General features: G+C 47.5%; 1 protein-coding gene across 3 annotated transcripts; it reads left to right on the top strand.

Annotated features, from left to right (window-relative positions):
- The first annotated feature begins 898 nt into the window (after nt 1-898).
- Nucleotides 899-26,103, top strand: LOC135910099 (high-affinity choline transporter 1-like). 3 transcript variants are annotated; one of them, XM_070537797.1, is made up of 11 exons: nt 974-1,097; nt 2,834-2,990; nt 4,034-4,140; nt 5,663-5,770; nt 7,668-7,823; nt 8,593-8,741; nt 9,831-9,980; nt 10,230-10,359; nt 11,173-11,390; nt 12,644-12,845; nt 24,997-26,103. In XM_070537797.1, the coding sequence occupies exons 3-11, from the start codon at nt 4,134-4,136 to the stop codon at nt 25,641-25,643; spliced, it is 1,767 nt and encodes a 588-aa protein (XP_070393898.1). In that variant the 5' UTR covers nt 974-1,097; nt 2,834-2,990; nt 4,034-4,133; the 3' UTR covers nt 25,644-26,103. The 3 variants fall into 3 exon arrangements, with proteins under 3 accessions (XP_065298204.2, XP_070393898.1, XP_065298205.2); XM_065442132.2 differs by lacking the exon at nt 2,834-2,990 and having other exon boundaries at nt 899-1,097; XM_065442133.2 differs by lacking the exons at nt 974-1,097; nt 2,834-2,990 and having other exon boundaries at nt 4,107-4,242.

Genomic DNA, 26,103 nt, shown 5'->3' with positions numbered 1-26,103 from the left:
TTATATATATATATATATAAAAGAAACCTTATTTATAATTTTCTGTGTCTTAGCCAATCAAGTAGTTCTGATGAATGTATATCATTTAAACATATGGGGATTCTAAAATAGATTTGGCTAACAGCAGGTGGAGATGTGCCTATTTTCGCGCGTAGAAGGGGGGGGGGGGCGGTAGGTTAGCATGGGTCTCTTCTATTTTGGTCGCGGCTGCCCACGGCGCGCGCGGCCATGGCGCGACCTAGTGCGCCCGCGCGTGCCCTATCTGGGACCTAGTAAGCGGTAGGTGCAACGTTTAGGCGACCCGAGATGGCCACGGCTGTTTGGCTCGCGTTGGAGCGGGAGGCAGCATGAAGGGGAATTCGCTCGCTGCTGCTGCCGCTCTTTATCACTGCAGCGTAGTAGTGACAGCGAGTGCCCGCGTCCGTCGAGTGAGATCTGTTCATGTTTGCCGGTACGCGCGAGACACATGATTGATGGTTTATTCAGTAAGCGAATGTTTACTGCATTTTATACGGCCGATAAAACTATGAATCTTGCGTCCAATACTTTGCTATCGCTATCAATGTTTCGCCTTTCGGTTAAAACTGCGATATTTTTAGGAAAACCGTTCTAGACGAATGCTTGCAAGAAAACGTTCATCGTGAGTGAGCAAATACGTCAATGAACATTCATCTGCGGGTGCGCGCACAATGACCTTCATTCTCATCTTCCCTTCCCCCTTCTACACATGTGGAGTAGTCAACCGGGTGAGGTCTTGGTTCTCCACCTCGCGTTTCCATCTTATCTCTCTTTCATGTTTTGGGAATGGCCAGGGTACAGAACGTGTTTGTATTCGTTTCGGTGGGTAAAAGTGCCCGATCACCATCGTCGTCAGCATCAGTTGCGCGCTGCCGGCTCGCGGCAGAGCACGAGACAGAAGAAGAAACAAGCCGGACGGCGACGCCATGTTATGAGGCAACAACAACGACAACAATGTCGTTCTTGGAAATCGCGGGAACCCTTACCCTCATCGCGTACTACATCGGCATCGCCTACGTAGGCACCCGTTGGACAAACGTTGAGTACGACGAGGACGAGTCGGATAACCAGCAGCCTGGGTACGTGAGCGCATCGCATGACCAAACCGTGCATTTACCTGCGCTGCCACGCTTTGCCCGAACTATATAGTACAGCAACGACAGTCTAGAATTACTACAAATTTACGACTTGGAGGTGATTGGAGAGCAGTTTTAAAGTGACGCAATGATTTTGAAGCACAGGTTTACAGCGAACGTTATCGCATTGGGGCTCTGCCTTGTTTTACGTTCGAATTATTGGAAGTGGGTTCAACTTTCTCGTCGGAAACTAACGTTGTTATGAATACTCAAATATGCAGAAGTGTTTACAGGAATAAATGCCTCGTGGCAGTATCGATATCGAGAGAGAGAGGAAAAGTATGCAGACAAGTGGCTTGCAGAACAAGGTTTGCTACTTTGCCAGTTCAATTCAAGCTAACGTCAGCATTCAATTGGCATGCCGACTCGCCGTAGTTGTTTAGTGGCATTGATGTTGCACTGCTAAGCGCGATAAGCACGATGTCGAGGTATGGTATGCCGGCTGCGGCGGTTGCATTTCGAGGGGGCGATATGCAAAAACGCCCGTGTGTCGTGCATTGGGTCCATGTTAAGGAACCCCAGGTGGTCGAAATTAATCCGTAGTCCACCACTACGGCATGCTGCATGATCGGATCGTGGTTTCGGCTCGTAAAACCCCAGATTTATTTTTTAAACTGGCATGCGGCATTTTCCCGGCGGTGTAAATTTCATAAAAAAAACTTTGTTGGTTGCATACAGTTGAAGTAACATATCTAAGAACCGACTGCAATCCTCGTGCTTTAAAAAAATGACCTTGTTCCCTTGTTTAAAATCGTTGCGGACGAATTCGCTCGGCGTCATTCTTTTTGTCTTTCTGATAAGGCCACTCTTTGATTTGAACCATTCTTGGCACAGAACGCTTCTGTTTTTACGTCTGTTTTTACCTCTTCTCGCAAGCTGCACACAGCGGTCTATGTTCTTTGTGCAAGAGCCGGTGCATGTAAATGCTATTGCATACAGTACAAGGCGACTGACGTCAGCGTCCTAGCACTCACGTCTTAGTATTAACTTGACTTTTTTTTGTATTCACATCAGGGAAGTAGTTGTATACAGCCGGCCTGAAGGACAATGGTGAAAAAATTATCGCTACAGAGTTGGTCGATCATAACAGTTCTGAAATTGCGCTTAGAATTCCAGATATGGTCGGGCACCTTTCGGATGGTATTTAAATAAGTAACGCGCCATCAGTGAGATACAATATGTAACTCCTCGTCACACATCGCCTGTAAAGAAGTGTTTGAAATGGCTAATCGGACTAAAGACGAAAAGGGCGGGAGGACATTTGAGGATAATCTGGTTTACTTACACTGGCAATATCTTAATTGGTTGTTCTGTGTTTTTTTAATTAACTGACGATTGCGGTACTCCCTAAAGCGAAATTTGAGCGCAGCTCAAAGTGTTCTCTGGTCACACAAAGTTTGCGGTTGTACTTGCAGTTCGATCGTAATTTGAAGATATAAAATGAGAGGAGTAGTATTGGACAAGTCCTTTAGAAACAATAAGGTAGTGTTGTTAGAACCTCATACGGCAGATACAACTCTAATTTTGGTCATAGCCGAGTAAGCGTGAAATCATTCCAACAAATTGCACACCTGTAGGCTTTACAGCTCTTGATGATCACTAGTTTGAGTTTCATCAATTATACTTACTATGTCATAGCTCTCTCTCTCTAACGTGACCATTCCTGCTCGGATTGACAGACGGACTGCCGAGCTACGCCCCTCTGAACGCCTCACGCGAGGCGAAATTTAGCTCCGATTACGTCAAGCGTGGCACGACAAGGGCGCTATCTACGCACGTGGCACATGCATCGTCGAGGAATGGCTCATTTCCTTTATGCAAATACACCAAACTAAGGTGCGTGGGTAGTATGGTCGCAAAGATATATGCGATAATGCTATAATGTGTTTTCGTTACATAGGCTTCAGCAAGCGACTCCCCTCGGGCCTTTTTAAGGACATTTCACTTCAAAATTCTTCACGTATGTATGCTAAACCGAGCAACTCATACATGGGAGGCAGCTCAGCTGCATGAGGTAGCTCTCACATCCTTCGGAAGTATACTATAGCGGACTGTTCTGCCACTGTTCGAAATCCACCCAAGACGATACGCAATTCCTTCGCTGCAGCCGAGCCTTTTCATAAGCTTCACTTTATCCGAGCTTTGTGCGGTAAGCTGTGATTCTCTTCTAAAATCATTAAAAAAGAATAAACGATATGGCACGCACGTACATATACTAGAATTTACCTTAGCGAAATAGCCCAGACGCGGTACCCACAAAATGTTTCTCGATTTGGGCCCCTCCCACCCAACCATGCAACTTTGAGCTGGTGAAACGCCACGTGGGAAACAAAAATTACGAATTACTTACTACAATGAACCATGCCAATAACTTGTTATTCGAGTGAGGTATATACGCAAGGTTAACGCTGCAAATTACGCTTCAAAGCAGGTTCGGGCCTTCGACGCGGGCTGTGTTCGCTCGCTCTTATTTTACAGACATTTGACGCCGACCGTGTCGCACAAAAAAAAAAAAAAAGCGGTTGTGGAACGTTGGCCGTACCGTGGCGTATACGTGTTGCATACTTGTTGTCTATAGGTGACGCTACAGTCGGCAGACCCGCGGACTTTTTGCCAGTCACAATGCCCGGGTTTTGAAATGTGCGACTCTGTCCATAGTGTCGCAGTTGATATGATATAGAAGAGCTACATGCACTGCCCGCATTTTGCACAACTTTCGGTTCACATCCTTTTCGTGTCGCTCGGCACGCCGAGTGGCCGATGGCGGCGAGCAATCCGAGTCAACGACGAAGGGCGAAAAGATGGGTAATATGAAGTGGAATTTAAATAAAATAGAAGGGTCAGTAACACAGCATCTTGGTCCCCGTTCGGTTGCGCAGGCAAACCGCGGCTGCAAAACCGCAGGATAAGAGCGGGGACGACCTGCTGCGCCTGTTTCTCGCCAACCGGAGCCTTCCGCTTTCGCTGGGCTTCGTTTCTATGACCGGTACGTGCTGGCTTCCGAGTGCCGCACCCATATACTCTTGTGAACCTGATAACTTCCTCTTGTCCTTTATCACCTGAGCGAGTGGACAGCGCACACGGAAAAGTAAGACATCTTGTTTATTTAAACACGTGTGGTAGTCCTGCTTGCAGTATATTGAACTGTAGGTCAACTGTACCTTGCAATTCAAGAGAATTGTCGGGCACGGGAATGAGCTCTGGTGGCTTACAAGTTTCTAAATGCGTAAACTTTTTAAGCTGAAATTTTGTCGCGGGAGTTCTCTAGGCCTGAAGCTACGGTAAGCCAGCATGACTATTTGCGATTCGCTACTTTCATGGACTGTTACACACGTACGTATAGCACTGCAAACATTTCGAATGGAATGTCATTGCAGTGAAAATACGCTAAATAGCGGATGGCGGAGGATGCGACTCTTTTTCAAGGACACGTTACATTGGGCCCTAAAGAAGTACGGCACTTCGAGATGCCGAATATACTAGAAGATTTGAAGGTTGAAGCTAGGTTGTTGGTACAGGTTGCAGTGAAAGGGCACTACTGAACCAGCACACGAAAAGTGTCGTGTTCACGTGCCGTGTGCGTCCTTCTCGGGCGTTCTGGTCGCCCAGGAGCGCGTTTCACTTCGCCACAGGCGCTTTCGGCTGCCCACAACGCTGTTCGCGAAAAGGACGAAGGCCTATTGCCCCAAGGGACATGGCGAACAGCACAAAGATGTGAATATATAGTAGAGTAGCTAGATAGTATGGTAGATGGTTCGGACAGGAGGCTTTACAGTTCCTGCTCAACCAATGTCTGCTCCTTCCAAAAGGAGAAGAAATGTGTAGTCCTCCGCAAATATAACTTGTTATTTTCATCACGGAGACTCCGGCACATAACGAGACGCACGAGAGCCTGTGTTCTAGAGGCAAATGTAAATTTATGTAGAAAGTTCAAGTACGTTGGTAATACCTTATTCACCATAAGTTTTCTCAGGGTTGCTGCGACCCTGAGACCGAGTCGCTGAGACCGTGCGCTCGGAATAATGCGTTTCATTCATTGTAAGTACGCAGGTCTGAGATCTCTTAATTAAATCAACACACAATAACGTAGCCCACAGCACCGTTTGCTTGTAACCACCGCACATAGGTGAGCACATGGGCGCTAATTTCACTTATTTTCCTTGCATTCATTTCTTGTCAATCACCCCGGTGAGTGGCCGATCCCCGCAACCTACGCAAGGTCTACAGTCTGACGAAGACAGGCGAGAAGTACCGGTACAAAATCTGGCTCTAAAATAAAATTGAATCAAAGTAATTGTTACGAAAAAAAGACCCAGTTGTCCGTTTAGTTCAGATTCGAGCTCTTGAAAGTGCGGGGTAAAATAGGCAGACTTCAGAAGTCTTCTCTGGCTCTGAACCCCTATTTAATGCATGTGACATGCTGTCAGTGAGTACACTGCTTTCTTCCAAATATCGAGTACTTCGCCGTGCGCAAAATAATAAAAAAAAGGGCCCCTCGTTTTTTACAGCAACTTGGGTCGGAGCCGGTTACATCAACGGAACCGCCGAAGCTGTGTTCAACCTCGGCCTCGTCTGGTGCCAGGCTCCACTAGGCTACGCGCTCAGCCTGGTCATCGGTGAGTGTTCTTCACTACGAACGTGCGAACCGCTGCCGAAGCGCTCTCCCGCTCGAGCTGGTGGCGTTGGGAAAGAAGTGCAGATACTTTCGCCATTCCAGCAATGGAGGAGGCGCATACCTCCGTGCTTTCCGTCATCTGCTTTCATCGCAGAGCGACATTGCACTGGCCCGTCGATATCAGCGCTACGTCCTTCAGCCCTTAGCACAGCAGCGTGCTTGGTCATGGCGCACCGCTGCGCGGAAGGGATACAGTTGAGAAACTAACTGCGCACCGCTGCCCTAGCCTCGACACTATTCTCTATTTTTTTTGCCTTTTCTTTTTGCATTGGATCGGCAGCTCGAGATCTTTCTCGTGTTTGCCCGAACGTTGTGCGCATGCATGAATTACGCGAGAGATACGTGGGGCCGTTTGCTCCTCGAAATCTGCCTATATCTGCATACCTGTACGATGGAGAACGGTGCGTTTCTCCGTTTGTCCATAGCCAAGCTGCACTATGCGTCGGATAAATACTCCGGGGTAAGCTAGTTCTTTCCGTTTTTGTGGCGCCGTGCCAAAACGTTCGGCTCGTGTCTGAATGGTTCTGTGTTCAAAATCAGTGCTTGAACTTTTCTTTTAGTTTTAGTTTTTTCCTGCATAATTATATCATTTACGTCTTTCACTTCTACAGTGCCTGTTCTGTTTCTCCTATGTTTCGCCACCACGCGTGACACCGAGGGCTTCTGCCAAGGGGAGCGCAGCGAGGGGGGGGGGGGGGGAGGGGAGGCTTCTAGTAGACTATAGACGCCGCTTTAGCGGCCGCAGATTAATGAATAAAGACACGTTGTTACTGGGAATTCGTTTAGTGTTAACTATTCAATTACACGTTGTACTGAAGCGCGTTTACGGTATGGGCGGTGCATATGTCTCCCGTACTCCTCCCGTCGCCGACGATCGTGCCAATGGCTGAGCTCCGAAGACGCACTGTGAAGCAGCAAACTTTAGGTCGCGTACGCCTCAATGACACATGGGTCTACCACTAACGAGAAAAAACTTGCGCTTCGCTCCATGTATCGGCCACTGTGATCCCGTTTTGAAGGAAAGCGCGTCGTCCTCTTTACTATTTACGCAAGCGCACATTTTGAAGCACCAACAGAAGCAAGGTTCCCTTGCAATAACTGCCCACATTTTTTTTCGACTTTTTCGAGTTTGGCAAGCGTGACAAAAAAACATCTCGCATCGACAGCGGCGTTTCAGAGAGACCTTCGCACCCAATAGCTCTATCATTTAGCGCCCGGCACTGCAGGTTTGAGGCAACGCTCCGTCCTCTGTCAACGCGACAAGTTTTCGTCCGCTGGACGCCCGCCGGGTTAAGTAACTGGTTGCGGCTTCGATTCCCGGCCTCGATGAGCCACTCACTACCGCGCCTTGTGACCCCGTCTGTGCTGTTTCGGGACGATAAATCCCACGATTGATTTCATTTTATTGACTGAGGTTGTCGCTTTCAAAACAGCGTTCCGCACGCGGAGTTTCCAAAGAGGCTGCTTTCCAAAGAGTCGTAGTCGCCTTCTCTGCAATACCAACTGCTGCCATAAGATGCGAAGCCCACTTTCTTCCGAGTCCAAGGACGTAACGCGAAAGCGTGCGGACATATGGGCGTTCTTTCGCATTAGGCCACCATTCTAGTTTTCGTAAGTCCGCAAATATCACTGTGATGCTTAAAACAAATTTTGTATGTTTAAGCTGACATACAAGCGTTCTTCAGTGTCACTCAATTCCTATTACGATTTGTACTTTTTTTGGATAAACGTGAATCTCGTGGAATAGTTTTACCGGTGGATGTCAATCAGACATCTTATTGGTGAACTTAATCAAAAGCGCAAATTTCAACCAGGAGTGCACGCATGTGGTCGCCCAGGTGGACTGTTCTTCGCGGGCAGAATGCATGCAACCAAGGCGTTTACAATGCTGGACCCGTTCCAGCAGCACTACGGCTGTTGGATTGGCCTCTTGCTCTGCGTGCCAGCGGTCTCTGGCGAAGTCTTCTGGACAGCCTCCAACCTGTCTGCCTTGGGTAAGAAACGCAGAGCGTAATCTGTGCAAATAAACCAATATTGCTTTCTGTACAGCACAGTTGCCCGTTCCTTTATTTTCGTTATAGATTGTAGTACGTTTTTCTCAGCAGAGTGCTCTACTTGTTATGGTATTTGCATAACGCGACAGGTTGATGCCAATAACACCTTATAGTACATATTTTCCTTGCTCAAGATAGTGTATAATTTCCTGTCATATACAAGCTTAGTCGAGCCAATTGGTTTGATCAGGAAATTTTGTGCCCGTCTTTGGAAGTATTACAAGCAAATGTGAAAGTTGTTTTTGCACGGAGAAGCTTGAACGAAACTCAGATGACATGCGCGCTAATGGTGCAGTGCAGCTGTGTATTGGGCATGTAGGTGAACATACTTGGAGAGCATTGTTTTCTTGTAAGCTTCTGCCGTGCAACGGTTTTCAAACTACTCAAACATCAGTTTACTGTTCATTCTTCTGTATAAGGGTATAGGCTGAAGATGCGTAAGAAATCAGCACATTTACTTGTCACATGGGGGTGTTTCTGTTCGTTAATATAGAGCTTGCAAAAGCCAAATCTGTTGTCAGAGAGTGGGATATGCATGTGCTAGCATTAGGAACAACTGAGCAGGCTTCATCAGCTGTGGCCAGCTTCACTGATTTGCCTCCGAGGTTCGTGCTGGCCATGCCGTTCATTGCATTCCTTTCTTGACACTGTCTTCAATGAATCACGTGCACGCAACCGAAGCCTGGCTGCATTGCTGCCATTCTTTCAGGCGAGACCGTGGGCACCCTTACGCAACTAAACGTCACCCTGATCATAGTTGTGTCCACCTGCCTAATCCTGTTATACACGTCGAGGGGAGGTCTCGCCTCTGTGATGTACACGGACGTTTTCCAGCTGGGCAGCACCATCATAGGCCTAGTGAGTGACTGGTATATATAGGCGGCAAGCCATGTGCACCGCTGTTGGCGGGGCGTGCGGTCAACTGTCCCCATGCGGATAACGCATTGAGATGCGCGGAAGAGAGATAAAAATGAGGGAAAAGAGGAGAAGGAAGGAAGCTATAGTACGCATAGAGTTTCTCACTATAACACCTAGAGGGAAATGTGGCGCTACTGTCTATGGGAGTTTCCTAAGGGGCGCTGTGCCGTCATGGGAATGACGGTATGTGTGTCTGCGAGGCTTGTGTCGGCTGGTGTTGCAAGAGGCTTCGTCTAAAACGTGGATATGGCTACACAAATAACGCGTTCTTAAAGTAAGATCTTCATAAAATGTTTCTATTCACGCAAATTGCATCTTTACTCACCTGCAATGCATGACGAAGGGAAGAAAAGCAAGAGCAGACGACAAAATGTTTCAAAGCGAGCGCGAATCATGTCGTCTGTCCTCCAACTTTAGCGGCCCGCTGATACTTTTTACGTATCATATAATTGTACATGCAATAACAAGTTCTCATAGTTAAACAGAACATGTTCTTGTGTAATAATAAAGCTAAAACAGCTTTTTACGTGCAGTTCTAGTAGAAAATGAATCATTGTGACAGACGGAACGGTGCTTGCCTGGTTCTCCGAGAAGGATGCTAATCCGAGGGTCCGAGGTCACAATATACCGGCATTCCCATGCATACCACGGCGCAGCAGCGCCAGATTTCCCTCTAGGTAATATAGTGAGAAACTCTATGGTAGTACTTAAGTGTCTGCACATAAGCGAGAAAATTTTTATAAAGCGACGGATATGTGCCGATTTTCTGAGTGACTCCTTTAAAGCAAAGTTGTGCAGCTTCTTGAAGGAGCAGCTGTAAGGTCGTTCTATATAACCGCGGTGAGGCAATTCCCGGATAACCGTGATTCTAATTGCGAATCTTGACTCGGTAATGTAGTCTTTTGACAAAGATTGAATACCAGGATGTTGATTGGTTTTTGGTTGTGAAAAAGTTGGGCGTATCATGTGCATGTGTTACAATGCTTATTTAGCACTTTTAAACGCTCTTGCGGCGCTGCCCATACGCAGTGGTGCTGTGTGCCCTTCATCGCGACCAACCAGGCCGTAGCGAAGATAAGCGACGCACAAAAAGAGTGGGTTGGCGTCATTAAAAACCAAGATGTTAGTCAGATCTTGGACCAGCTCTTCATGACCATCTTCGGCGGCATACCCTGGCAGGTTTGTCGGGCCCTGTGTGGGCCTTTTTTTTTTTTGCTTATGGCACTGCTTTTTGTGCCGCGTGTGCTAAAGGTAATCTGAATCCGCATGAAATTGTTTCCCACGTTCACCGAGTGCATGGTTGCGGAATCGTGTGACCTGCATTATTTTAGCGTCATAATTGACGCACGTGTTGGAATGGACGCGATCTAGCTATTCGGCCCACGTGCGGGCTAAGAACGAGCTGATCAGTCTCTCTCGGCTGCGCAGGTATACTTCCAGCGGGTGTTGAGCTCCGATTCCGCCTTCACCGCGAAAATGCTCTCATTCTTGTCCGCCCTGGGATGCGTGTTCCTGTCCCTCCCACCGGTCATCGTTGGTGCCACTGGGAAAAGCGCTAGTAGGTGTTCAAAAATTCCGATGTATTACGTGCCAAAACCGCAATCTGATTGAGGCGGGCCATAATGAGGGACTCCGGAATAATTTTCACCACCTGGGCATGTTTATCGTGCAGCCATTGCACGGCACAAGGGCGTTCTTGCATTCAGCCCCCATCGATCTGCGGTCGTCGCGACCGCAGTAGGTGTTTGGACTTTCTGCGATTCTGCCGCGAGATGTTGGTCGAAATGTGTGTTGCCTATATGCAAAACTATTTGAATGAAAATTTTCTCTCTGCTTAGGCGAATAACGGTTTACTATGTTCACTATGAAAATAAATGGTGGTAAACTAAGCCCATCCTAGCCGAGAATCCTTCAATCAACACGGACAAAACATGTGGCGTCTGGATGTCATTTGGTGTCGGCTATTGCTTGACTCAACACTGCGCCGCGCTGCGTTCGGCAAGCCGATATTAGAACGCATTCTTCTGTTGTTAATTACAATGTAACTTCTGTTTCATGCGCGCTAATGGACTTTTCCTCGATTTTCTATCGCACACTATGCGGGAAGAGCTATATCTGTCTTTTTTGTGCTGTTTGATCTATGCAAATAAGTACTTCGCGTTTAGCATCGAACTGCTTAATCCTTGTGCGGAGTGATCTGAAGTCTTTCATTCATCTAACAAATTACCGTGGTACGGAAGCCAGGAACATACTTGTAGTTAACATTTTCCACTCCGAAATGAACGAATAAAATATCTTAAATCAGTGAATATAAATTGTTTTTCCTTTTTAACAAAACAATATGAACTAAGCACATCGCTTTCGATTGCAGACTTCACGGCGGTGGGCTACCCTGGTGCGTACAACCTGGACGAGGCCCACCGCAAGGACATTATGCCGTACGCCATACGGTACCTGACGCCGGGCATGATTTCGATCCTGGGCCAACTGGCCATCACGGCGGCAGTAATGTCGTCCGTCGACTCGTCCATGCTGAGTGCTTCGTCACTCATCGCGCGCAACGTCTACCAGCTTATTTTTAGGCCCACGGTGCGCAGACAAGCTCACTGTAGCACTAAAACTGGCGCCGTGTTACTTATGGTGACGCAAGATTTGTTTCGTTTTGTTTAGAGCTGCAAGTTGCAAGTTGACTTTGTAGCATAATTATATCATCCTCGGTGAACGGTATATATACTGCAACTCCGTATGCTGCTATCAGAATATATTAATGTTGTCCTGGAGTAGCGTTGCTATATACAACGTTTCTTTCTCCGCCATGTACTGCTTGAAGCAATTAACATCCTGCCGAACGAATAACGAGTTCTGCGTTTTTCGCCAAACGAAATGAAGGTTTGGCGTCCTTCTGCATACATTGAGAGATGGAATAAACTCGAAATATTTAACATGATGATTCATTTTAATGCGAGAAAGCCTAAAGGGGCGAATATTTTGCCAGCGCCAAATTCTAATTTTTTTATCTGAAGGGCTAATGTCTTGTTGGTAGGGCTGACAACTCGGCGAATCAAACACAGCACGCAAGCGATATTCGATATTTCATGATGGTCTGAAGCGCTGTGCAATGCAGACAATGTAGAATGGAAAGAACGGCTGAGGGAAAGAGCAATACGGTGCTTCATACTCCACATTTGTCGTTCACAATTAGGATCGCTCAGAAAGAACGGCATGCCGCTGATAAGCTATGGCATTTCTTTCGGAATATGTAGAGTATTGTAATTTATACTGCTGTAATTGAGGCTGAACCGTTGCTAATACAAATAAACTTCAGTCGAACAGTTTGCACGAGCTAATGCTCCCAAGCCCGTTCCCTGCAGTTTAGACAATTAACTGCACTAATCAAATGGTGGTTAGAACCTTTCACCCACAACCTCTGAATATTTTTGCACATGACCAACAATGTGAGTACAGTTTCATATGACGTCATGGTCCGATGCTTGTTCGCTAGTTTACTAGATAGCACATATCAGGGCCGCTGTAATGTGTGTTGCAAGCACGTGTAACAAGCTCTAATCCACCAGGAGAGCGGCAGCACGAATGTTCTGCACTCTGTCGGAGCCTTTCTGAAATCACGCGCTCTGGCCTTCCGGTACTACAGACGGCGGAGGACCGATTTCTCTTTCGATTTCAGCACAGATAGTGGGTGCCTTCGTCTCTGTGCAATACAAAAGAAAGGCCTGTTGGTGAGCGCGGACGGCCGCGAACAGGGCCGGCAATTGCGGGTGCACTAGGAGAGCCAGGGTTTTGTTCTGCGCAGAGTGATTGAAATTGCTGTTGTGACCGTGCAGGCATCCGAGGTCGAGCTGTCAGCTGCGCTTCGATGCGCCCTGTGGGTGGTCGGCCTGTTGGCGATGACCATGGCCCTCAAAGTGCAGTCGGTGTTTGCGCTCTGGACGCTCTCCTCGGACCTTGTCTACGTGCTGCTCTTCCCTCAGTTCATCGCGCTCTTTTTCATGCCTAGCAAGATCAACGCCTACGGCGCAGCCAGTGGTAGATTTTTCTTTTTCTCACTCTTAAGCTAAGCCTTAACCTTGAATTTAAGGATGCCTCGCAGTCTCTCTCACAGCACACACAGTTTATAACCACACACATTATGTATAGAATGAAGAAGTCACAAAAAGGGCTATATCAAAAGACCTGACGATTGGTCGTGATAAGTAGAAGCCAGATTTTTAGGCACTAAAATGTGGGTTCTAGGCGCCTAAAACAGGTACTTAGACTCATCTTAGATGCTACAAGGACCAGGATAGGCACTATAAACTGCTCGGAAACAACGACTTGTTTTATGCATTGAATGCGTAAAGCTCGTTTTCATGGTAAGGAAATTGAAGTAGCATTGAAGTGTGAGAATTCAAACGCAGCATGCAGCCGTTTTGTACAAGCCATTGCTTCGTAGGGCTTTGCTGGGCAGACAAGCGGCGGCTTTTTTTACAACCCACTTATAATGCAGCTAACAGGCTTAATACGTTTATCCTAATGCTATGAGCAGGTATATTGTCTATTAAATAGCCAAACTTCATTGCTTTCACTGACGCATCAAGTGGAGCAAGCACGGAAAATACAAAATACGGTAGGATAGCGGCTGATGTGCGGGGATAGCTGTGCGATAGCCAGGGTTTATTGCAGAGGAGCCGAGTTAGCGGCTGGTATACTGCAGAGTTCAGGTGTGCTGCCATTGGCAGGTATATCTGCGCAACCACAGAAAAAGCGGAGGAGCCGAAAAAGGCAATCATGTAACCAGAGTATGCAGTACTTGCAGCGAATTTCGCACGCTTCCGCCTAACACACGCGCAGCGCAGTGTATACAGTAAAAAGAATTTTTAAGCACCAGTGGGCATTGCACCTGTTGTACCTTTCTCTGTCAAATTTCCGCCTGCAATGCAACACAGAGTTGCGTGCCCACTGCCGAAGAAGGATGCTTTCTCAGACATTGCTAGCCAGTCAGTGTGAGGAAGATGGTGAGAGGCCCTCACAGGCTTTGTCTACGCAAGCGCTTATTTGCTAAGTCACATTGCCAGGTGCGTTGACATTAGCAGCAGTGTCTGTTAATACTGCCAGGTGTTGTCGAAATAAATAAGCCAATGTGCTTTCGCATCAAAAGAAAAAAAAAGAAAGAAAAGGCACAAGGTAGCCCGAAAAGTGAAGCAATGATAGCACTAGCAAAGTTTAGACAACTACATAAGGTTCGTGTTTTTTACCGGCCATGTAAATTGCATTAAACATTCGCTTGCTAATTATATTACCTAGCATGGTGTCACACTCGCCCAGACAAACATGGACAGATCTCTCTCGATGACCGCGAACACTCGCTGTCACAACGTGACGAAGAGCGCGGCAGCAGCGGCGAACGAATTGCCCTTCGTGCTGCCCCCCTCATTGAAACGCGCACTATAGACGCGCGAGGACCTACCATGGTTCCTTAGCGGCTATGATGTTGGGATGCTAAGACCGGGGGATCAAATCCCGCCCATGTCAGCCGCATTTAGATGGGGGCGAAATGTGAAAACACCCGTGCGCTTATATTTAGCTGAACATTACAGAACCCCAGGTGGTTCAAATTATTCCACAGTCCCCTACTACGGCGTGCCTCATAATTAAATCGTGGATTTGACACGCCAAAGCCTATAATTTCTTACAGCGAAGCTGTTAAGGGCTACTTTTTCCAGAATCGTGTCCGTGTGTTAACACAAAACTATCATCATCACGACATGCTCTAGCGTCGTCGTCTAGCTGGCTCGTTGGCGCTACCGCGCAAACGCGCTCGTGCCAGCGCCCCCGCGCTCGTCGTCGTCATTAATTTAGAAACACAAAGACGAAACCAATTTTACAGCGAAGCTAATAAGGGCTAGTTCCCCGAGGATCGTGTCCGTACGTAGACAAAACTCCCCACCCGTGTGCCGATCCCGAAGATAGGGCAATACCGGGCCGACCCGCGGCGGAGGTGAAGCAGGCGTTAAGCACTCTCCATACGTGCGCCGATCCCGAAGATAGGGCAATACCGGGCCGACCCGCGGCGGAGGTGAAGCAGGCGTTAAGCACTCTCCATACGTGCGCCGATTCCGAAGGTAGGGCAATACCGGGCCGACCCAACGGTGGAGGTGAAGCAGGCGTTAAGCACTCTCCATACGTGCGCCGATCCCGAAGATAGGGCAATACCGGGCCGACCCGCGGCGGAGGTGAAGCAGGCGTTAAGCACTCTCCATACGTGCGCCGATCCCGAAGATAGGGCAATACCGGGCCGACCCGCGACGGAGCTGAAGCAGGCGTTAAGCACTCTCCATACGTGCGCCGATTCCGAAGATAGCGCACTACCGGACCGACCCGCGACAGAGGTGACGCAGGCGTTAAGCACTCTCCATAAGTGCGCCGATTCCGAAGAATGGGCAATACCGGGCCGACCCGCGGCGGAGGTGAAGCAGGCGTTAAGCACTCTCCATACATGCGCCGATTCTGAAGATAGGGCAATACCGGGCCGACCCGCGGCGGAGGTGAAGCAGGCGTTAAGCACTCTCCATACGTGCGCCGATCCCGAAGATAGGGCAATACCGGGCCGACCCGCGACGGAGCTGAAGCAGGCGTTAAGCACTCTCCATACGTGCGCCGATCCCGAAGATAGTGCACTACCGGACCGACCCGCGACGGAGGTGACGCAGGCGTTAAGCACTCTCCATAAGTGCGCCGATTCCGAAGAATGGGCAATACCGGGCCGACCCGCGGCGGAGGTGAAGCAGGCGTTAAGCACTCTCCATACGTGTGCCGATTCCGAAGATAGGGCAATACCGGGCCGACCCGCGGCGGAGGTGAAGCAGGCGTTAAGCACTCTCCATACGTGCGCCGATTCCGAAGTTAGGGCAATACCGGGCCGACCCGCGGCGGAGGTGAAGCAGGCGTTAAGCACTCTCCATACGTGCGCCGATCCCGAAGATAGGGCAATACCGGGCCGACCCGCGGCGGAGGTGAAGCAGGCGTTAAGCACTCTCCATACGTGCGCCGATTCCGAAGAATGGGCAATACCGGGCCGACCCGCGGCGGAGGTGAAGCAGGCGTTAAGCACTCTCCATACGTGCGCCGATTCCGAAGATAGGGCAATACCGGGCCGACCCGCGGCGGAGGTGAAGCAGGCGTTAAGCACTCTCCATACGTGCGCCGATTCCGAAGATAGGGCAATACCGGGCCGACCCGCGGCGGAGGTGAAGCAGGCGTTAAGCACTCTCCATACGTGCGCCGATCCCGAAGATAGGGCAATACCGGGCCGACCCGCGGCGGAGGTGAAGCAGGCGTTAAGCACTCTCCATACGTGCGCCGATTCCGAAGAATGGGCAATACCGGGCCGACCCGCGGCGGAGGTGAAGCAGGCGTTAAGCACTCTCCATACGTGCGCCGATTCCGAAGAATGGGCAATACCGGACCGACCCGCGACGGAAGTGACGCAGGCGTTAAGCACTCTCCATACGTGCGTCGATCTCGAAGATAGGGCAATACCGGGCCGACCCGCGACGGAGGTGAAGCAGGCGTTAAAGGGACACTAAATGCTACTATGAAGTCAAGTTAAAATGATAAAGCAATGCTCTAGACAGGCACGTACCCAGGGGGGGGGGGGCCCGGGGGGGCCCGGGCCCCCCCCGAAATCAAGTGGCATACCCCCCCCCCCCTCCCCGCCCACGCCACCACTCCTCACACATTCCTAAAGCGCCGCCAGATCAATGTTGAGACTTCGCAGCTGTTCATCGGTCAGCATTATGCTGCCTTTTGCACTCCTTTTAGATGGCGGTAGTTATCGGCATCTCTTGTAATGTGAAGGACAGTTTTATCGTAGATTCCGCACCCGCGCGATTAACTCGAGATGCGTTCAGTTGTCACCATCTATTCAACCGTCACGCGCAAAACTGTTGCTTTTGTTAGTTCAACCTTCTTTGTTTAGGCTGATCCTGGGACCATGAGAGGGATGCGGCTGTTACTCAGCTGGTCTGTACTCTCATGGAACGAGTTGCGGCCGGAGAAAACGTCAAATGCGTTTAACTTAGCCCTTTGCTTCTTTGTTTCCTTGAGTTACGGCTCGCCCCGACGCTGGCAGATGCCCGGAACCATATACACGTGATATGGGTTAGATAAGGTGGGAAATAAAATATTGTGAAAGAGCGTCCATAATGAAACCTTGCAATAACCCTTAAACACATAAGCAAGATAACTGTCGCCCGTTACCTCGTCTGTTTTTCCCTAACTGTATAGCACTTTTCGTGCAAAATTGGCAACTGGAAACAAAAATCGAAAGGAGTTGAGAAATTAAGCGATCTACTAAGGGAGAGCCAAGGCAACAACCAAACTGCAAGCAAAAGCGAATAATAAAAAAAGTTGACCGTTGTTTATGAGAATATTTATGGATCAACATCTTTTTATTTAAAAAGGAAGTAGAGAAAAGGCCGCCGGAAGTGGAGAATGATTACTTGTTTTGAATGACGCTTCTACAGTTATCGGTCGAACCACCTCACGTAGCCACTTCTCTGCTGTGCTTATGTGGGTGTTTTTCTAACCTTTCGCAGTGAGCGCAGTACGTCTATAATCGCAGAGTCCTGCGCTCTACGCGGTTGTATGGGACTGGCGGCCGCACAGCGTTACGCAATTCGCGGAACTGTCAAAACTGATCAACAAGGCGAAAATAGCTGATATTCGAAACTATAACATGAGAAAGACTGAAGAAGCCGTAAAAAATGAACGCAGCCTGAAATCAGTAAAAAAGAAACCTGGAATAGGACAAACCATGATGTATGCACTTTAAGATAAGAAGGATAATATCATCAGCAATCTCGAAGATATAGTAAAAGCAGCGGAAAAATTCTAAGCTGACCTGTATACAGTACCCAGAGGAGTCATGATAGTTCATTTAGAAACAGTAATGAACAGGATACAGAAGCTCTCCTATAACTAGCGATGAGGTCAGAAGGGCCCTGCAAGACATGAAACGATGAAGAGCGGCAGGATAAGGAGGAACAACAGTCGATTTAATCAAAGATGGAGGAGACATTATGCTTGGAAAACTGGCGGCTCTTTACACGAAGTGTCTATCGACTGCAAGGGTCCCAGAAAACTGGAAGAATGCAGACATTATACTAATCCACAAAAAAAGGAGACGTTAAAGAATTGAACAATTATGGGACCATTACCTTGCTCCCAGTATTATATAAAATATTTACCAAAATAATCTCCAATAGAATAAGGTTAACGCTGGATTTTGTCAACCAAGGGAACAGACTGGCTTCAGGAAGAGATACTTTACAATGGATCACATCCATGTCATCAACCAGGTTATCGCGAAATCTGCAGAGTACAATAAGCCTCTCTATGTGGCTTATGTAGATTACGAAAAGGACGAAAAGGCATTTGATTCAGTAGAGATACCAGCAATCATAGAGACACTACGTAATCAAGGAGTACAGAACGCTTACGTAAAAAGCTTGGAAAATATTGCTACATGCGTGAGGTATCTGTTTGTTTGAACGAGGCACGTAGGCGGCATCACTCCAGAAAAGAGAAGAAAGAACGAACTGGGCTCGCGCTGTGAATCTAACCGGTCAGCGCTGCAACCGTTGTTGTAAATATAATCTGTAAATGGTTTCTCGTCTTACTGACTCGTCTTTCGCGTTAGAATATCTACGAGGTTCTACAGCTACCTTAATTCTACACAAGAAAAGCAGGGACATACCTATAGAGAAAGGGGTCAGACAGGGAGACACAATTTCTCCAAAGCTACTTTCTGCGTGCTTAGAAGAATTCAAGCTATTAAACTGGGAAGGCTTAGGAGTAAAGATCGACGGCAAATATCTGAGCAACCTTCGGTTTGCCGATGACATTGTTCCATTCAACAACAATGCAGACGAGTTACAACAAATGATTGGAGACCTTAACAGAGAGAGTGTAAGAGTGGGGTTGAATATTATTATGCAGAAGATGAAGATAATGACAAATAGCCGGGCAAAGGAACAAGAGATCAGGATGGCCAGTCCGCCACTAGAGACTGTGAAGGAGTACGTTTACCTATGTCAATTAGAGGGAACCCTGATCATGAGAAGGAAATTCACAGAAGAATAAAAATAGGTTGGATCGCATACGGCAGACATTTCCAGCTCCTGACTGAAAGCTTACCATTATTATTGAAAAGTGAGGTGTGCAATCAGTGCATTTTGCCAGTGCAATATGTCCAGTGCCAATGCATTTGCCAGTGCATTTCCCAGTGCATTTTGCCAGTGCATATGGGGCAGAGAGTTGAGAGCAAGTTAAGGACCACGCAAAGAGCGATCGAACGAAGATTGCTAGGCATAACGTTAAGAGAGCAAGAGAGTGGTTTGGATCAGAGATCGAACGGCTATAGACAATATTCTAATTGACATCAAGAGGAAAAAATGTAGCTGGGCAGGTCATGTAATGCGCCGGTTAGATAACCGTTGGTTCATTAGGGTTACAGAATGGGTACCAAGAGATGGGAAACGCAATCGAGGGCTACAAAACACTAGGTGGAGCGATGAAATAAGGAAATTCGCGGGCGCTAGTTGGAATCGGTTGGCACAGGACAGGGGTAATTGGAGATCGCAGGGAGAGGCCTTCGTCCTGCAGTGGACATAAAACAGGCTGATGATGATGATGATGATTATGATGATGATGGAAGTGGTGGCCCCCCCCCCCCCCCCGAAAAAATATCCTGGGTACGTGCCTGGCTCTAGAACGTGTAAGGCGTCAATATAATCGCGAACAGAGCTATAGTAACCGAGAAATTGAGGTAAATGCATGACACGATTTGAGACCCCCCCCCAGCAACATTCCGGTACTAGCCCCATGATCGACGAAGGCCCTCCTCATCATAATTTATGCCACTAGTATTCAACTACTCGTAATAAAAAGATCATTTCATTAGATTATAAGAAGGAAGGAAATGCTACTTGTCTACTTCTATTCGATTCCATGCAAAAATGACGTTTTGACGTTACGCTTGAGTAGTATGGGTGGTTGGAAAGGTTTCACTCAACTCTGCGCCGCGCGCGCTTTGGAGTTGTTTCGTTTTCGCGTCGTGGTGCGCTGGTTCTGCTGGCTCGCGAAACTTGCATTTGGAACAAACAGCGAGAATGCCACGGCCATGTGATGTCATGGGATGCGCGAACGGTCCGCGGAAATTGGCCAATGGCAGTTGCAGCGGCGAATCCAACGTTACTTATCACTTTGTCCCAACGAGTGAACCTCTCCGTTCGAAGGGGTTCAGTGCCGTACCTCTGCCACAGCGCGTTGGCAAAGAGCCGAAAAATCTCGCAGTCTACTCGTCGAATATTCTTCCAGAGGATTACGAGTTCAACGCTGACTTACTGAAGTCGTGTGGAGTGCCTTTCTAAGCAATGCTTTCCCGTAGCTCTGCTCCGTCGGTCTTGCCTGCATTCTCCGAAGCGTAAGAACAACTGCAGGCCGAAGACGGGGTGGATAGTGCATCATTTGGCTTTCACGAAGGAAAAGCTATAAATGTGCGAATATGTACAGCCATGACATACATTTGCCATCGTAGTAGTACGCAACGACGCCGGCAAAGCGAGCCATCAGCAGCAGGTCACATTCATCAGTGCTTCAATCGCTGAAGTCGAGCCCAGCATCGCGAGACAATGTGTCGTTGTCAGGGTCGTCCATTGCAACTAGCGTCGAAGTTGGCGTCATAAAATAAAGAACCAGCTTATCGTCGCGCGCTTTCCCTTCCACTACCCACCATAGTTCCGCTTTCGCACTGCTGTCGGCTCTCTCTTGGCTCTGTTTCTGGCCGCGCGTTTACGTTTTTCGCAGAAAAGCCGTAGCGCCGTCTGCGGGCGCCGCGTTTTACTAATCGACGGCACAACGTCACTATAAGACCATGACGTCACCACTCCTCAATCGGAGGGCGGGTGATTTGACTGCGCTAGAGGTACGCGGACGCTTCAGAACGCAATTTCTCTTAAGATAAGTCTGTTCTTCGCATGAAACAAGTGATTCGAGCTTTCTGGGATAGTATCTCAACAGTCCACGTTGACCTAATATAGACCTTTAGTGTCCCTTTAAGCACTCCCCATACGTGCGCTGATCCCGAAGATAGTGCAGTGCCGGGCCGACCCGCGGAGGTGCAGTTCGCCATTAAGGGGCCCACATACACAGCTTCGCTGGTCATCCTTCTTCACAGAGCGGAAGGGCACTGAGTTTTAGTTATTCAGGTCTGTACATTATCGGAAGTTTTTATGGACATTAAGTGCAAAATAAATGCACGTGTGACATAAATGAAAAATGATAAACTAGACCTGACTCACTTTCTCGACGCCTTTAAGAGAACTAAATCGTATTAGTTCATACTACAATAAGCGTACCTAACAATTTCCTTAATTGACATCATAAAGGTCGAGAGTCGAACCCACGACCTTTGGTGTTAAGGCAAAGTTAATAAGGTACTCGAACCCACGACCCAACACGGAGATTTGGGCGAACCGGCCACATCTCCAAGTTGGATTCCAACCGACATCGTGAAGGTCGAGAGCTGAGTCGAGAGCCAGCATTCCTTGGCTTAAGAAACAGTCGCAGCTGCGACGCAGATGAAATGCAAATAAAACCAGTGAAATATGTTATTGATCAGATTAGTCCAGCACTAACACACATATTTCATCTCTGTATTTCGACAGGGGTTTTTCCTTCGAAAATGCAAACGGCACGCGTAATAGCTCTCTACAAAAAGGAGAACAAGCATAACGTTGCCAATTATCGGCCGATATCTATTCTCCCCCTATTTTCTAAAGGTTTTGAAAAAAATATTTTTACTCTTTTATCCTGTTTTTGCACCAAATATGTCCTGACAAAATCACAATATGGCTTTCAAAAACATAAGTCTACAGAACACGCCTACTGGATCAAAAAGAATACGTCCTACAACAGTTTGAACGTAAAAATAATGTAGTCGGAATTTTTGTGGATTTCACACAAGCATTTGACTACATCCACCACGGCATTGCGGTAACGGAGGGGGAGGAAGTCGCCGTAGCTCTAGCGGCGGCTGACGGTTACCGCAGGAACAAATCTCTGATAATTCTAACGGACTCCAAAGCAACATGCAGGAACTACACACAAGGCAGAGTTAGTAAGGAAGCACTGAGAATCCTCCTCAAAACAGAGCCTCCTAACAAAAAAGATAAAACATAGGATCTTCTGGATACCGGCACACACCGGGATAGTTCGCGAACTCACGCACCGAGCAGGGCAGTCGGAAACCCTAGAGGCCCCCTTAACGGTGGAGCCGACGTATGTAGAAATACTTAACCACTACAGAGGAAGGAGACTTAAATACCCCCCACTCCACACATCGCTCACACAACATGAGGCAGTAAGCTGGCGAAGACTGCAAGCAGGTACGTTCTTCAACCTGCACACATTACACAACATGTTCCCTACCCAGTACAGGAATACATGTCCGTGGTGCGGAACAACCCCCACGTTATACCACATTACGTGGGAATGCAAGCGTAATTTCGCATTCCATAAAGTAAATAACCCAAGTGCGGAACAATGGGAGGGTCTGCTCACCAGCAGCGAGCTCGCAGCCCAACGGGCAATTGTGCAGCACGCCTGCGAGGCAGCAAGACTCAGCGGCGCCCTGGAATAGGGACGCCGACCTTGTGACGCGGCCAGGACTCAAAACATGAAGACACCGGCCCACCGCCAATCTCTCTGAGATATAGAGAAATAAAGTTTTTCCATTCCATTCCATTCATTTGAAAAATTAAACCATTTTGGCATTCGTGGGCTCCCACTCGCATTACTTAAAAGCTATCTTGCGCATAGATGTCAATTTGTTTCTATAAATGATTTCGTATCAGATAAGAAGAAGATAATTTCAGGTGTACCACAGGGGAGCATTCTTGGTCCTTTATTGTTCACTTTACATATTAATGACATAGTCCATATCTGCCCAGAAGTTAAGTTTATTATCTATGCAGATGACACAAGTATATTTGTCACCTCAGCATCAGGTCTTATTCTTTCTAGTAAATCTAATGACGTCTTACAGAAGTTAGACAACTGGACAAGTAACAATAAGTTAAAAATAAATACAACTGAAACAAAAGCCGTAGTTTTTCATTCGAAAGGTCAACAAGTGACTTTCCAGAATAACCTTGTATTTAGAGGCTCAGATAGAAATAGTGAAGTCAATGAAAGTACTTGGGGCACATTTCTCCAGTTCTTTGCAATGGGATGACCACGTCAATAATATTCAAATAAAACTAAGTCGGATAACTGGAATATTAAGCCATATCTGGTACCTTATCCCCAACTCAGTGAGGTTACTGATATACAAATCGCTGTTTAGTTCTTATCTTAACTACTACTATTTGGTTCGGGGAACAACTACAGAACAAACTTAACGAAATTACTGAGAGTACAGAAGAAAATACTGAGGCTGATAGACAACGCTACAGTTCTAGCACGTAGCAACCCACTATTTAAAAAATATAGGATAATCAAAATGAATGACCTATATCAATACAAACTACTAAGAGAGTACTGCCTTAGCTGCAAACGCTCAAACTTCTTGTTCATGGGGATGGCGAATCTTTGCTTAAAGGAAAAGGCCTATGAAACAAGAAATACAGAAATGTGGAACGTTCCTTACTTTCGTACTAATTATGGCTTTCAGATGCTTTGATGTACTCTTCCGCGAATTCTAAATAATTACACTAGCAAAGGTATATATGTGTCTCATTTAAGTGTCGCAGAATTAGAGGATATTTTTGTTGTATAAACTGTAGCAATTTATTTAAGTGCAGAAGATTGCAGCCGTTTTCTTCTTTGTATAAGCTATGTATAAACTATGTTTTCAGTTTTCCTTTATGTCTTGATCTTCAACTAAAACAATGTGTCACTTAAAAAAAAGAAAGAAAGAGTGCTGTGATATTGTGACGTCCTTCAGCTGCTGCCATTGTTTACAAAGGGGGCGGAGGATCCCTCAAGCCTTCATTTGAACGGCCTTTCCCTCCGCCTCCTGTTACACGGTACTGTGACGAAGCAAATAAATAAATAAATAAATAAATAAATAAATAAATAAATAAATAAATCAGTCAATCAATCAATCTACCTTTGGTGTTAATTAAGGTGAAGTTAATAGAGCCACAGTTAATTAAGATAGAGTTCATTAGGGCACTAGGACCCACGACTTGTGGTGCGAGTAGAAACCGCGACCTTTGGTGGGAGAAAACAATAGGAAGTAACAACGCATTAGAATGAAAATGTGAAGTAATGTAATGAATGTATCGGGTGCGCGCAGGCTTTCACCTTTATCCTATTTAGCGTAAGCTAAGGTGACTGTCAATTTTTTCCACGTCGCTACCGTTTTCAAGTGCATTGAAAGGTTATTCGTCGCAACAGCGAAACCGAATTAAAGCACGTCAAGATAAAAATGCTCCCTTCCCCCCAATTGTGGGGGAGGGGGGAGGGAGATATTTAAGAACTACTTGGATATATAAAAATATCACTAAAACCAGCAACCAAGGAATGCAAACTAGCAGCTTACAAATCCATTGTGAGGCCCACTCTAGAATATGCATCTGTTGTCCGGTTACCTCCCTGCGTATCTGATGTATCAAAGCTTGAGGCTGTGCAGAAGAAAGCTGTTAGATTTGTTTGTAATCGATGCGATCGCACTTTCTCGCCTTCTTTGTATGCTGGTCTGCTATCGCTTGAGCCGTTGGTACATAGGCGTACGTATGAAAGGATTACAATGTTGCACAAAATTGTACATGCTTCTGTCATTGTCTACGTACCTGTGACATTTGTTGGCTTCTCGGCACGTGTAACGCGAAGAGCCAATCCCTTGAATATTGCTCCCTTTCGAGCTCACTTAGGTAGCTTCAAATTTTCTTCTTTGCCATTTACCATTGTATTGTGGAATAACCTACATACTCATCTCCGAGAATTGCCACATGAGTGTTGTGTAGACGACGCTCGTTTACATGCGACATGTTGATTGTATGTTGCCTCGATGTACTTACCCACTCCTGCTATGCCTCAAATCTGAGACAGCAGTATTTGTAAATAAATGAATAAATGGTCTACCGAGAATACAGCCTTTGTACTCTGCTTCGTTCCGTTCGTTGGCTCGCAGGCTTTATGATAGGCCTGTTGGCGCGGACCCTTTGCGGCGAGCCGGAATTCGGCGTTCCGGTTCTCTTGGCGCTGCCCCTGTACGACGCTGAGCGGGGCCAGCAGTTTCCTTTCCGGACCTTCTGCATGCTGCTGAGCCTGGCCAGCCTCCTCGGCTGCTCGGAGCTCGCTGCGTACCTGTTCCGCTCGGGCCACCTGGAAGCAGACCGGGATGTGTGGGGCTGCTTTGTGGAGGGGCCGTCGGTCCCGAATCTGCGCAGCGGCTTGTCCACGAACGCGCCTTTCAGTGCCACTGCCGGCGGTGGCGTGAGCGCGATGTCCACACATATACAAACCGCTGGCATCAAGTCACGCGGCCGGCAAGTCTCCGACATTGAAGGCACGGAAGAACAGCGGAAAGACCGTCGCGCATCGATGAAGAGCCAGCGGCCAGCTGCTGCACAGCAGCACTACGGGACCGGCGCCCGGGAAAGCAAGCGGCCGAGCGATGCGGACACGAAGGGCAGCGGTCATAGCGTCAAGTTGGCGAACACTGCTGCCGGGAAGAAGACCCTGTCCAAGAGAAGCAAGGAGCGGAAGGGCGAAACCGCCCCGGCGAAAAGCGAAAGCACCCCGGCAAAGGGCGCGAGAGCGAAGAAGCATAAGTAGCTCCATCCCTTAAAAAAAAAAAAAGAAAGAAAGAAAAATAGAAAAGAAAGGATTTTGTCCGAGACGCTGATTTGGCGTATATCATGACACATTTGAAATTCGTCACTTAATGCAATAGCCAGTCCTTTATTTTTTTTTTCCGTTTCCTTCTTTTTTGCGGTAGGACGTGTAGCAAAGCTTCACAATCGTTCGGCGCATTTTTTCTTTTGCTACACAGCTTCTCAATTCGTACGCAGCGAAGAACCGCAACTCGCTTAGCTTCTTTCTTCACTGAACTTTTTTGCCTTCGCGTTTGTTTAGAAAAGCACATCGCCAGCAGTTGGAGATGCCAAGGAAGGCGAGTGCATGCTGTTATGACCCACAAGGGGTGGTGACCAAGTCTGAGAACTCTTTCTGCATGAAAGCAGATGTTAAACGTTTTTTTTTTTTGCGTGAGCGTATATGTAGTAAAGCGCAGGTT

Source organism: Dermacentor albipictus, chromosome 4, assembly GCF_038994185.2.
Source record: "Dermacentor albipictus isolate Rhodes 1998 colony chromosome 4, USDA_Dalb.pri_finalv2, whole genome shotgun sequence".
NCBI lineage: Eukaryota > Metazoa > Arthropoda > Arachnida > Ixodida > Ixodidae > Dermacentor > Dermacentor albipictus.
This window is presented reverse-complemented; position numbering and strand designations above follow the sequence as displayed.